Consider the following 13019-nt stretch of genomic DNA (forward strand, 5'->3'; position numbering starts at 1 on the left):
CCATTGAGATAGAATTAAAAACATAATCCCAGTTGAGATTATCAAAAACAAATTTGATCAGAAGAATGGCCAAGGGATCTCGGAGCAAGTGTGCCAATGCTAGGGTATTCATCTGGATCCTGATTGTATGGCGTGTGGACTGTTGGGGCATATAACACCACTTTGATCTTGATGGATAAGTCCCTCTGTCACTGAAAACAGAAAATTTACCAATGCCTTTGCCAGTACTCTGGCCTCTGTATTGATTAACAAGATAGACCTGAGGGAAGTACAATAATTCACCAGATCATCTAGTTTCAAAAGCACAGTGGCAGTTCTTCATTCTCTTGTGAGGTGTAAAACATTGTCTTTAGGAGATCCTGAGAAGCATTTATAGAATTTCCCAAAAAGGCACTTGAGGCCTGTGGCTTTCTCTGTTGAGAGTTGGCAAGTGACCTCAGAAACTACTTCAGTCATTTGGTTGCAGTCTAGCGAGTTCCGCTCAGCCTACGAAAGGTTAGCAGTAAGTACCGACTCCTTGAAAGCGAAGGGCTCTGCAAAAGTGTGGAATATTTTGGGTTTATCTAACCTGTGGTGGTAGTTAACACATTTTTGGGGCTACTGAAGTTGGCTCCATACCTGTGAAGTCAAGGTTGTTAGCTGCATTGCTTCTGAGATAGTGCGATATGATCTTTGCTTTCGAGATAAGGTGATCTGCGCTGTGGTCACTGCCGCTTGCCATTGAGAGGTTGCAGATTTCGTAGAGATTCCTACATAGTTTCTTGGAGCAAAATGGTGCTTTGGTAGTCTACTCTGAATATGAATATTTTTGCTTTATTCATAAAAAATGCATAGGTCCTTGTGTGACGTTTGTATTGTAATGTTGTGTGTGATTTTTTTCATTGGCATTGTTGTTCTGGGTTCTTTGGCCAATAAAGGTGTAAGAATATCTTGGGGTATCAGTCTATTGAGGACTTCAGAGAGCTGATGATAGTAGCTTCACTTCCTTTATGTATGGAAGTAAACCAATGGCAAGGTGAACCTCAAGTGTGCTGAGGTTGAACTTGTTCCATTGTCTTCAGATAGACTTACAGGTCATTGTTGTTGTTAAACTGTTTCTTGTAGGCAGGTTTACATTGAAAGAACTGGGTTGGTGATTTCTCAATATGACAAGTATATCCTGTTACTTCGATGGGGCCAGGTGAAGAAAAGATTGCATCCAGTCTGTGCTGTGCTGTGCAGGTGTTGACCTTGTTTGGGTGAAGTTTGATCAAATTAGATGTTCGGGGCTCCAAGGATACAGAAGTTCTGTTTTAGGGTGAGTCTGTCCTAATGTTGAGGAAGTGTATACAAATGCTTGGTTGTTTGGAGGGGCTGTAAAGGTATTACATGATAGTTCGAGTGTGGCCAAAGCATCACCTGCAAACATCCTGCTGCCATGGGTGCTGAGGAGGTACCGCTTGAACAGTAGTTGGTGCTAAAGACATTGCTCTTGTATCCTACAAGATATCTACATTTCTACCCACGCTAGTACTGTAAGTAGGGCTGTGTTAAGGCAAGACCTTTGGGAAATTTGTAGAATTGATAAGGGAGCATAACGGGAAAAAAGTGCATTTCTTCGAAGAATATAGGAGAAAATAACAGTCCATCTCCAGGGAAAGACATTCAACACGGTATAGGACGGTATAGATGTAGACCGTGCAGACATGATGCTGGCTAGGAGGATGTTCCCCCAAATACTTTTTGAATGAGACTTTGAGCAATAGTATGTGGTTTCCTTAGCTGGAGTTTCACAGTAATTCTGCTGTTGCTTTGAGTTGTGACTGACCTGCACCCACTTTTCTTTCCATTGCTTCTTGCGGCATTTGCGCTTGCATTGCCTGGACACGTTTCGTGGCTCTATTTATGGTCAGTCGGCTTGAGTTATGTGTAATGGTGGGAATAACATACTGATGACAGCAGGATACCGATAAATGGAGGCTAAATTGATGGAGGCTAAATACAATATGTGCGCTTTCTGTAATTGTCCAGCGTTTAGAATAGTTTGTAGGCAGTTTGCTAGCGTTCGAAATCTGAAAGATTTAGTGCTTTAAATTTCCTTACTGTGTTTATACAGTAGTATAATACTGCCTGCGTTTCTTCGGTGTTGCTCTTTTATTACATCGGTGCTGAAGGAAGGAAAGGCCTGGTTGTCAAAGTCTAATACTAAACAGTTTCATTGACAAACTAAGTGGAAGACATACATCAGTAGTCGAGCATTCAGCAAACCCTGCTCAGATGAGGCGTTTTAGAAACAATTATTTCCATTACTTGCAGGGTGCTTCCAAGTCACTAACTTGTCTTTATGTGTTCACTTGCAACTATTTTTGTTCTATGTTTTGATTACCTAAATACTATATATAAATACCTGATCAGTTTGAACAAAAGTTTTTACCGCCTTTCAAGTTTCTTTTTGTATCCGAGTATTGCCCCCACTACAACACTTTGAGGGACAGTAGTCCGTGCCTAAAATCTGTCCAGCAGTGGTGTTTCAGGCGACCTTTTCCAGTGTCCAGGACAACTGTTGTAGCCTCTTTATTAGCACAGCCATGTAGGCAGTGCCTAATTTGAGCTGGTGATTTCTGGTGCTCAGCACTGCGCGCTTGTGACAGTTATGTTATGTTAAATATATTTAATATATCGCTCAACTCACCCGGGGGCATCTCGGCGCTGTGAGATTAACTGAAGGCGTTTTGCCACATAAAGGTGCTGTCTGCCTAAATTAGGGATGAGCACAACAACAGCTGATCAATAATTCAGTATACATTAACAATAATTGATCACGCATTTTAATTGATTATGATTTGTGTTTTTATTCTGTATAACATATTTTTATCAGATTTTTTAATATTTCTGTATATGTATAGCATACTTTTATGATTTTAAATAATCGAATAAAGTGGTTTTGACTTGACTTGACTTGAACAATAATTAATACCTGCCATCCAAGCGTTTCTTATAGCTTTGAGGGCTTGGAATAGTGCGGATTGTCACTCTTGTGCGAGTGAAGTGTGACGGTTAGTACTGTCACTGGCATGGCAATGGGTGTTGCAAGCTGCAGTGGCCTCCTGAGTAGAGCCCCGGCACTTATCATTTTACAAATTAAGCACTGCCTGTAGGTGTGCATCTGATATTGAGGACACTGCCTACGTCCTCATTCAAGAGCTAATTCATCAGCGTCCATCTACAGAGTTGCTTCTAGTAGATATTCAAGATGGATGTGGTTGTTGTCCTTCACAAGCGCCTTGATGCATCACCACGATGACCATCCTGAACTTTAGCTGCCCTCTTGGCACGATTGCATAGTTTATTTGCACACTCTGCTGTAATGACCTTACCTTGGTAGATGCAGTGAATGTTTATTCACCTTCAGCTTGTGACTGGTTGCAGTGCTTGTATTATTTGTAGAATTAATAGTGTGTCAAAACCGGCAGCTCAGAATGGGTTTGGTCTCACATTGTTTTTAAATTGTGTTTGTTGGTTTTCCCTTTATAGCTTTTAGAATGATCCCCTACCCTTTGGAAAAAGGACACCTTTTCTACCCTTACCCTATCTGCACAGAAACAGCTGACAGAGAGTTACTCCCGTGTAAGTATTTTTGGTTGTTGTTCTCACTGTATTGCATGCCTCTTTCTTGCTCCCTCACTGAATGACCGAGCTTTGCCACGGTCCCATGACAGTACATACCAAGGCTTCCCCTCTGTCCAAAACCAGTATCGGGGAGTCCTTAACTTTAGGTCCATGCTGGTGCACCACCGCCCTTGCGGTGCGAAATCGGGGTGCCTTACAATGTTGTTCAAGTCTTTTTGTATCCGCAATACATTAGGAAGATTCAAAAATATCCCCAGATTTAATCATTGGCAAAGGTTTTTAATTATTAATGAGTCCAACTGCATCCAAATGTTTTTAACAATTCTTCCGTTAATTACTCTTCTTATTTATTTATGTTGCAAATCACTGCTCTCATTGCACTTGTCGATCACATTGGTCCATGTCTTATGGAAAGTCCTTTGCCCGCACGTGTTTCGCAACTGATGTTGCATTGTCGAGGCCACTCTGGCTCCAATAATGAAGGATCAGTGAGGGAACTTTTCAATACATGATCTTGTTTCGTTGTTGATTTTTTATTCTAGCGCGACATGGTAACCTCATAACATTTTATGCAGAATATGGAACCCATATGACAAAATTCATAGACAAATACACATAACAAAACAAGAATGTGCACTAAAAACATAACCCTAATGGATCCTCCTTCATTAATTTTACAAAACTTGCAATTTTTTTTAAAGCACCCAATTATTTTTGTTGAAGAAAACATTTACGACTACATCCACTCCTACGATTGTGTATTACAAAAGTGATAATTGGTGCAAGCTTTCTCCCTGTAACAAATGAACTCTTTCATGTATTTTTTTGCAGCGTAAATTATCAAAAAATTGTTCTGAACGTTAGGCAGAAAAATGATGGTCTGAACCATGAATGTCCCTTTCCCCGTTGTTTTATGAAAAGGTTGGCGAAAGGACTACTTTTCACTGAAGCCCTGAGCAAGCACATACTTCCGTCTTGGTGTAAGGATTCCCCTCTTCTCGCATTCTGCAGTAATCTCGAAGAGCGTGTTTAAGGCAATCTTACTTCACCCTTTGCAACTGTATCTGGTAAACCAATGCCTGGTTAACAGTGCCATCTGAATATACCGTCTTTAAAGCACTCCCACCCCATGTAGCTAGCCGTATCTGGTTAATCTAGGCTTGGTTAACCATGCATATGAATATACCTCCTTTTAAAGCACCCCCTCCCCATGTAGCTAGTCTTATCTGGTTAATCTAGGCTTGGTTAACCGTGCGTATGAATATACCTCCTTTTAAAGCACCCCCTCCCCATGTAGCTAGCCGTATCTGGTTAATCTAGGCTTGGTTAACCGTGCGTATGAATATACCTCCTTTTAAAGCACCCCCTCCCCATGTAGCTAGTCTTATCTGGTTAATCTAGGCTTGGTTAACCGTGCGTATGAATATACCTCCTTTTAAAGCACCCCCTCCCCATGTAGCTAGCCGTATCTGGTTAATCTAGGCTTGGTTAACCATGCATATGAATATACCTCCTTTTAAAGCACCCCCTCCCCATGTAGCTAGCCGTATCTGGTTAATCTAGGCTTGGTTAACCATGCATATAAATATACCTCCTTTTAAAGCACCCCCTCCCCATGTAGCTAGTCTTATCTGGTTAATCTAGGCTTGGTTAACCGTGCGTATGAATATACCTCCTTTTAAAGCACCCCCTCCCCATGTAGCTAGCCGTATCTGGTTAATCTAGGCTTGGTTAACCATGCATATGAATATACCTCCTTTTAAAGCACCCCCTCCCCATGTAGCTAGCCGTATCTGGTTAATCTAGGCTTGGTTAACCATGCATATGAATATACCTCCTTTTAAAGCACCCCCTCCCCATGTAGCTAGTCTTATCTGGTTAATCTAGGCTTGGTTAACCGTGCGTATGAATATACCTCCTTTTAAAGCACCCCCTCCCCATGTAGCTAGTCGTATCTGGTTAATCTAGGCTCGGTTAACCGTGCGTATGAATATACCTCCTTTTAAGGCACCCCCTCCCCATGTAGCTAGTCTTATCTGGTTAATCTAGGCTCGGTTAACCGTGCGTATGAATATACCTCCTTTTAAAGCACCCCCTCCCCATGTAGCTAGCCGTATCTGGTTAATCTAGGCTTGGTTAACCGTGCGTATGAATATACCTCCTTTTAAAGCACCCCCTCCCCATGTAGCAAGCCGTATCTGGTTAATCTAGGCTTGGTTAACCGTGTGTATGAATATACCTCCATGTAAAGCACTCCCACCCCATGTAGCTAGTCGTGTCTGGTTAATCTAGGCTCGGTTAACCGTGCGTATGAATATACCTCCATTTAAAGCACTCCCACCCCATGTAGCTAGTCGTGTCTGGTTAATCTAGGCTTGGTTAACCGTGCGTATGAATATACCTCCATTTAAAGCACTCCCACCCCATGTAGCTAGTCGTATCTGGTTAATCTTGGATTGGTTCACTCTGCTGTCCAAATATACCTCCTTTTAAAGCCCCCTCCCCTCGTAGCTAGCTGTAGCTGACACATCTAGGGTTGATTAACCGTGCTGTCTGAATAGGGCTCCTTTTAAAGCACCCCGCCTGCCCCGTGTAGCGGCTTGGTTATCCGTGCTGTCTCAACAGGCCTCCTTCTAAAACACCCCCCCCCCGCCCCTTGTAGGTAGCTGTAGCTGATAAATCTAGGCTTTGTTAACCGAGCTGTCTGAATAGGCCTCCTTCTAAAGTACCCCGCCTGCCCCTTGTAGCTAGCTGTAGCTGATAAATCACGATATCTGAATAAATCGCCCCCTGCTACCAGCTAGCTGGTAAATCTAGGCTTGGTTAACCGTACCGTCTGAATATACCTCCTTGCACCGCCCCCCCTTCCGCGTGTAGCTCAATAATGCAATGATTTGTATAATGAGGCACATATTTGGAACAATTACGTTTGCATGTTCGCTAGGTCTGAGTCTGTTAATTATTGGCGGGTTTAAAAATCTAGGACTCCTCCAACCTAATACCTTAGAAATGCAATGGCTGTTTTTATTAGAGATTTCTGCAAGTGCATTATTTTATATTTCTGTTCTCCTTTGCAGCGTTTCATGAAGTTTCCGTTTACCCCAAGAAGGAACTTCCTTTCTTCATTCTTTTCACCGCCGGTTTATGCTCCTTCACAGCCATGCTTGCCCTCCTGACGCATCAGTTCCCAGAACTCATGGGTGTCTTTGCAAAAGCTGTGAGTAATCCAATGTTTTTAAGTTGTATGTTACAATTTTTTTTAGAGTATTGTTTCTCTTGAAAATTAAAGCCATGACCCTACTGCGGTTATGAAGATGCCCACTGTAGTCTGGCATGGAGAACGAACAGCGTAATTAAGCATGGGCGAATTTTGCGAATCTCGCGTTCGCAAATTTTGCGGATTTGCGAACTCGCAATCCGCAAAATCCGCGAATTCTCGCGAATTTGCGGATTTTTTTTTTGTGTTTGCGCGGGTTTCTGCCCGTTCGCGAGGGTTTTGTACAATGTCGCAAATTGCGAACTTACCTGTCGGGTCGCAAGTTTCGCGAACTTGTTGTTTCTACGTGTCCAGCCTGTTTGGGACACTCTTCTTCATCACTGCCACTCTCTGTCACCACTGCCACTCTCTGACTACTCATGCCACCCTCTGGCCCACCCATGCCACCCTCTGTTTCATCACAGCACCCTCTGGTTGTCCAGTCAGTGTACATTATTGTGGCAACGCAAGCACACCTTCCCTGCCTCAAGTGACCTGAATTAATTTGGGGCTGATTAATGTGTCACAGAATATTTTTTCAGCTGGCACCTGCTTCCTTAGTGCTTCCTGATTAGTGATCTTTTGCACTTGCTAAGTGCTTTCATTGTTGCAAAATTAGTTACAACACCTGCCCTGCCCCAACTGACAATAATGAATTAGGGGCTGATTAATGGATTTGAACTTCCAGCCTGGCTCCTGCTTGTCTCCCTTAGCTGTAATTCAGGACCTTTGTGGCATATGTGTAACTATTCTGAGGTTCAGAGCAGGGTCACATAATAGTTTCAACTGGCAACTGAACTCTGGAGGGGCCCCTCAGGAAGCACTACAGGAAATGGCTACTAATGATGAGCCTGAACTTTTGAACCTGGTAAGTAGTTTCAGTTTTGCTAAGATCGTATTTCTGCAATTTTGCACTTATTCGCGGGGCGCGAACTCACGCGAACAGTGCGAGCAAAATCCGCTGCTCGCGGATTTTGCGGGAGATTCGCAAATCTCGCGGATTGCGAATTTACCGAAAATCCGCGAGCGAAACGGATTTTCCGCCCATGCTTAAGCGTAATGTAATAGAGGCTAACGGATAGAAAGCAAGATGGAGGGGGACATCATTTCTATGTATTTTTAGATCCAAAGAAGACACCACAAAGCAGGAATCGGTCTTGCAGTGGTTACTGAAATATTGCTTTTCCTCGGCTGTGGTCGATACCACATAGTTAATGACCGGATGCATTTTCTTGTAGCAGCCAGCATTTGCCGCCTAAGTAGCTAATTTTAGAAAGAAATATTTCACCTGACAAAATAAGAGTTGCCAGTGTCACTATATTGAACAGTAGCATGTCTACGTCAGTCCCTGATAATCAGCCAGGCCCACAGTAGCAGGACTTGCCCTGGGATAATCGGAGCGTGCAATTTTATAAAATCACTGGTGGCTGCAGCACTGTCCATGGCAGAAGTCATAATCATGGCACTCGGAACGAAAAATAAACAGAGAAAAAGCAGAGGGCGCATGGAATGTCCCATCGTCTCAGCTGACATTTGAAAATGTTCATTATATTGGAATTAAGGCATGTCAATTTCGGTTTTTCTCCAGCTAGCTTTTCACAGTTTTCTGTAATATCCAGCGAACACACACTGCAGTTTTCGATCACTTTGCGTTTTCCTTTATTCTCCAATTTATTGTACTAGGTTTCTCAGTGCCAACAGTATCTATTGTCCGACTATTTCATCATGCTCAGTTGGCTCATTTAAAATCCAGTAACTGCATAGCAAACGTGTTTAAAGTTGTCATAATGTCCTTCTGGTTCGTTTATTGTTTTCAATAAAGCTCCCAGTGTGCACACTTCCTGACCTTCAACATGCTCTGCTTATCACAGCACATGCTGTTTACTTGACTCTGGCTTATCAGGTCCTATGTTCGGCGACTTTACTGTGATCAGCCTCTTTGTGGTGCTGATGGTGCCTCATTCAAACCATGGGTACCACTGCTCAGTAGAGCAAATGAGAAGGGCAGGCAGTCTGTTCTTATGACAGGAGTTGGAAAGCCTAAATATAGGTATTTTAACTCCGTTTTACCCTCCCCAGCCGCTCTACTCATCAAAGCGGCATTACACCTCGTGCTATTGACTCCACTGGGGACTTCAGCGTGACGTTTGCAAATCCCTTTCTGAGAATGAACCTGCCATTAAAGAGGACTCAGTTTTATGCAAAAACGGGGTTTGATGCTATTTGGGCCCATGGGGAGGGATCATTGCTTAAAGTACATACCAGAAAGAACCCCCACTAGTCATAGATGCACGTTACTATTTTAGGAAAATACAGTCTTTAATTTATGTGTATGGATATATAAATGACCGTATTACTCCATGATGAAAACATTTGCAAATCACAAAACATTACACAAAACATTCAAAGACATACCCCAAGCAATGAGCTAACAATAAACACATGAAAATAAAACAATTATAAGTGTCAAACATATACAGTGAAAATTATAATTCATTTCATGAATGATCTTAGGATCACAATCTATGAAGCACCAAAAGAGGGTTGTGCTCTCTAAAGTATCCCAAAGTGCATTAGTGTAGAATATTTACAATTTTTTCTGTGCTGCATGGAATATCACAAAATGCTGTCACACTCCCACACAGACTTAGTGCTGATGTGTTTTGACCTCCTTAAAAGTGGGATATGAAATTAGGTAGAGGACTTTTTCAGGGCAATACCCTGTTTACAATGTGGAACACTGAATAATATATAACAAGGAAATAATACTCATGCATATAACATGTCGAGAGTCACGTCCGAGCACCAACGTACCTTTATTTGTGTCTTGAAAAGTGTGGTGGTTGTGGGTCCACATTTCGTGTAACGTGAGGTTCCGGGTGCTGAGTTTCTACGTGCTCATGTGGGTTCCATGGCTTGCAGTTTCTGTAGGGCTGGTTAAGTACTGTATTCACTGTTGGGAAGTTATATTTTGCATTTGATGCATCTTGCCTGTTCAGTGTGGGGCACTTCCTGCTCCTTAGTAACGCCACCAATGTGTCTTTCTATCCTAGTTTCACTCCAGCAGTGCAGGAGGCCCGGCACACTTTCTTCGAGGTTAAGAGCCTCCTTAGATGCAAAGCAGTTAAATACTCACTGTTGTTTCCAGCCATGCTATGCCTTCAATATAATGGAAAAACACACTTTTTTTTTTTAAATTAAATTTGTACTTTATTACACCTTTGAAAGTTGCACACAGCCCTTATCGCCTACAACCCGGAGGCCGGCGGCAACAGTAGTTCACACCCAAATCCCTGAGCAGAGGCCACATACACAGCCATGACGCCAGCATCCTGGAGGCCTGGCGGCGCACTGAAAGGAAATAAAGAAAATAGAGACAATATCGAATTGTGAAAGCAGCTGATGACTGACCTCAAAGAAACCAAACCAACAGCATTGGTGGCGACACTCCATATCACAGTTCGGTGTGCAAAGGCAATGCAGTCAGTTCACTTGTATTAAGCCAACTCTCAAAAACATGAGGATAAATTCTCCTGGAAGGGAGAAATATAAAGGCGCAGTAAACCACAAGACTAATCCAAAAACAAACCCCCGCCCCACAAACCAGCCAGCCTACCTATACCCGTGTCCACCCGCCCACCCGCACTAACTACCACGTCTATAGTCGAACGTAGGACCCATAGCAACTGACCCAAGGGCCCAATGGAACAGAGTAAAGTGTGAGAAGGACTATGCGAATCACCGCCCAAGACAGTAGTCCTAGGTATTCACCCATTGCAATGCACGGGTGAGACTCGGGCGGGATCCCCCACCCACCGTCAACATAGTAAACACTCAACCACAGTTCTCATCGTGTTCAACCATTGCCACCCCACCCTCCTGCAATTCATCCATCTCCTCCCCCTCAGGATCTGACTCACTGTCCCCTTGAGCGTTCTGGAATTCCTTATATAACCCCCAGAAGTTCTTGGGGCGACTCTTTGGGGGAAGTAGTTCACTATACACCTCCGATTGCGTGCAACAATAAAGCAAATCCGCCTCCCAGCGTTTCTTGGTAGGGACCGGCCCCCTCATCCAGCACAATGCGACCAGGCGCTTGGCCGTCAGCAACGCCATGTCAGCCAGTCGCCTCAATGCCACCGGCAACGGTTTAGAGAAACCCAGCAACGCCAGCGCCAGGCAGGGCAGAATCTCCACACCTAGGATAGAGCTAAGTTCCGTGAAGACCTCACTCCAAAACTAATGGATACTAGGGCAAGTCCAGGACATATGTAGAAAATCGGCTGTAGGGAAATGGCAACGCTCACACTCCGCCGACTCCCGCAACCCATACCTATACAGCCTGTCCGGCGTATAATGTACCCGCTGCAGGTACTTAAAGTGAATTAGGCGGTGCCTACTATTAAGGGAAATTTTCCTAGTGTTCGCGCAGCAATAGAGCCACATCTCGTCCGAGATCGGGGACTGAAGGTCGCTCTGCCAGGCCAATCTAGCCCTGGAGGGGGGGCACTGCCGGTGCCCATCACCTAGTTTCTTAAGAGCGGTTACCAATTTACGGGAAGAGGGGGTCTTGATTACATACGTGAGCTCAGGTACTTCTTGTGGCTCCGCCAACTCCAGGCCCAGTAATACCAGAGCCGCTCTACGAACCCTGTGGTATTGGAAGCTATGCAATAGTGTCGCCCCAGGGTAGGACTGGAGAGCCTGCTGCGACGTCTTCATTGTGCCATTTAAGAAGAGGTCCCCCATCTTGTCGATGCCCAACTCCCGCAGCGCCTTCAGGACGCCCTTCTCAGTTAGTGGGGCCAACCACACTGCCCACTCCGCTCGCAGTAAAGGAGAGTACAATAGCGCGCTCTCACGTGAGCGGACCATTGCATGCCAAGCGTGGTTTGTGGCAGCAATGGAATCCAAGTTACCGACCCTACGATTGGCCGGATAGCATATCATGGCCGGGAGAGGTGCAGGGTCTGCAAAGAGGCGTTCCAGTTTCACATGTGGGATGCCAGGATCCCCGTGGATCCATGTGTGGAGATGTGCCCCCTGCGCAATCCTGTAGTACCGTTCCAGGTCCGGAGCCCCCAGACCCCCACGTTCATAGGGAAGAAGGAGTGTTTGCCATTGAACCCTTGGCTGTTTGCCCCCCACGCAAGTCTTATAAGCGTTTGGGTAAGCTGCCGAAAAAAGGCCTTAGAGAGGACCACAGGTATGTTGGTAAAGAGAAAGAGGAATCTGGGAAGTACCACCATTTTCATAAGTGCAATCCTACCCATTAGGGACAGCGGGAGCATGCACCACACCTCAACATCATTCACCAGTTTGGAATAGGCGACCCCGTAGTTCTCGCGTACCAGGATCTCAGGGTCAGTGTGAATGCGAATCCCCAAATAACGTATGGAGTCCGTGGTCCATTGCAGTGGGTACTCCGAGTCGAATGGGAGAGTTACCGGAGTCAAAGGCAACGCCACTGACTTATTCCAATTGACCCGAAGACCCGATAAGGCCCCGAACCTCACCACTTCCCGCAAGACCGCCGAGAGGTTCGCCTCCGGGTCACGGACATACAGCAGAGTGTCGTCCGCATAGGTCGAGATACCAATCTGGTAAGAAGGAAAGTTAATCCCCTCAAACCTGTGATACTCTCTTATAGCAGGCCAGGGGCTCCGCCACCAGAGCATACAACAGCGGGGAGAGGGGGCAGCCCTGCCGAGTGCCCCTGCTGATCTCGATCGGGGTAGTGACCAAGTTCCCAATCTTTAGCCGCGCAGTGGGTTTGTAGTACAGGGCTCCTAGCATCTGCAGAAAGGGTTCTCCGAGCCCATACTTACGAAGGACTCTGAGCATGAACGACCATTCTACTGAGTCAAAGGCCTTTTCCATGTCCAGGAAAATGTCCACAGCCTTATTCTCTTGTCGGACATGCTGAATAGTGCCCAACACCGTGCGGATGTTATAAGTCAGGTTACGCGCCGGGACAAACCCAGCTTGCTCCGGGGCAACCAGGTCCGGAACCAGGAGAGCTAAACGTGTCGCCAGAACCTTCGCATACAGTTTCGCATCCACGTTAATCAGCGAAAGCGGCCTGTAAGAGCCACATTCATTTGGGGGTTTGCCCGGCTTCGGGATGGTTATGAGCAGCGCCTCCCTCATAGAT

The 13019-nt window shown here is 45.0% G+C and overlaps 1 protein-coding gene across 8 annotated transcripts in view; it reads left to right on the forward strand.

Annotated features, from left to right (window-relative positions):
- The window catches only part of ST7 (suppression of tumorigenicity 7), a 579549-nt gene that overhangs the window by 518737 nt on the left and 47793 nt on the right, over positions 1-13019 (forward strand). For 4 of the 8 annotated variants that reach the window (XM_086919396.1, XM_086919397.1, XM_086919402.1 and 1 more), the window contains exons 13-14: positions 3514-3606; positions 6687-6826. In XM_086919396.1, coding sequence (XP_086775522.1) covers positions 3514-3606; positions 6687-6826 — 233 coding nt within the window. Of the gene's footprint in view, positions 1-3498; positions 3607-6686; positions 6827-13019 lie in introns of all 8 variants that reach the window. The other 4 variants (XM_086919395.1, XM_086919399.1, XM_086919400.1 and 1 more) reach the window with 1 other exon arrangement.

Source organism: Lissotriton vulgaris, chromosome 1_1 (genome assembly GCF_964263255.1).
Source record: "Lissotriton vulgaris chromosome 1_1, aLisVul1.2, whole genome shotgun sequence".
NCBI lineage: Eukaryota > Metazoa > Chordata > Amphibia > Caudata > Salamandridae > Lissotriton > Lissotriton vulgaris.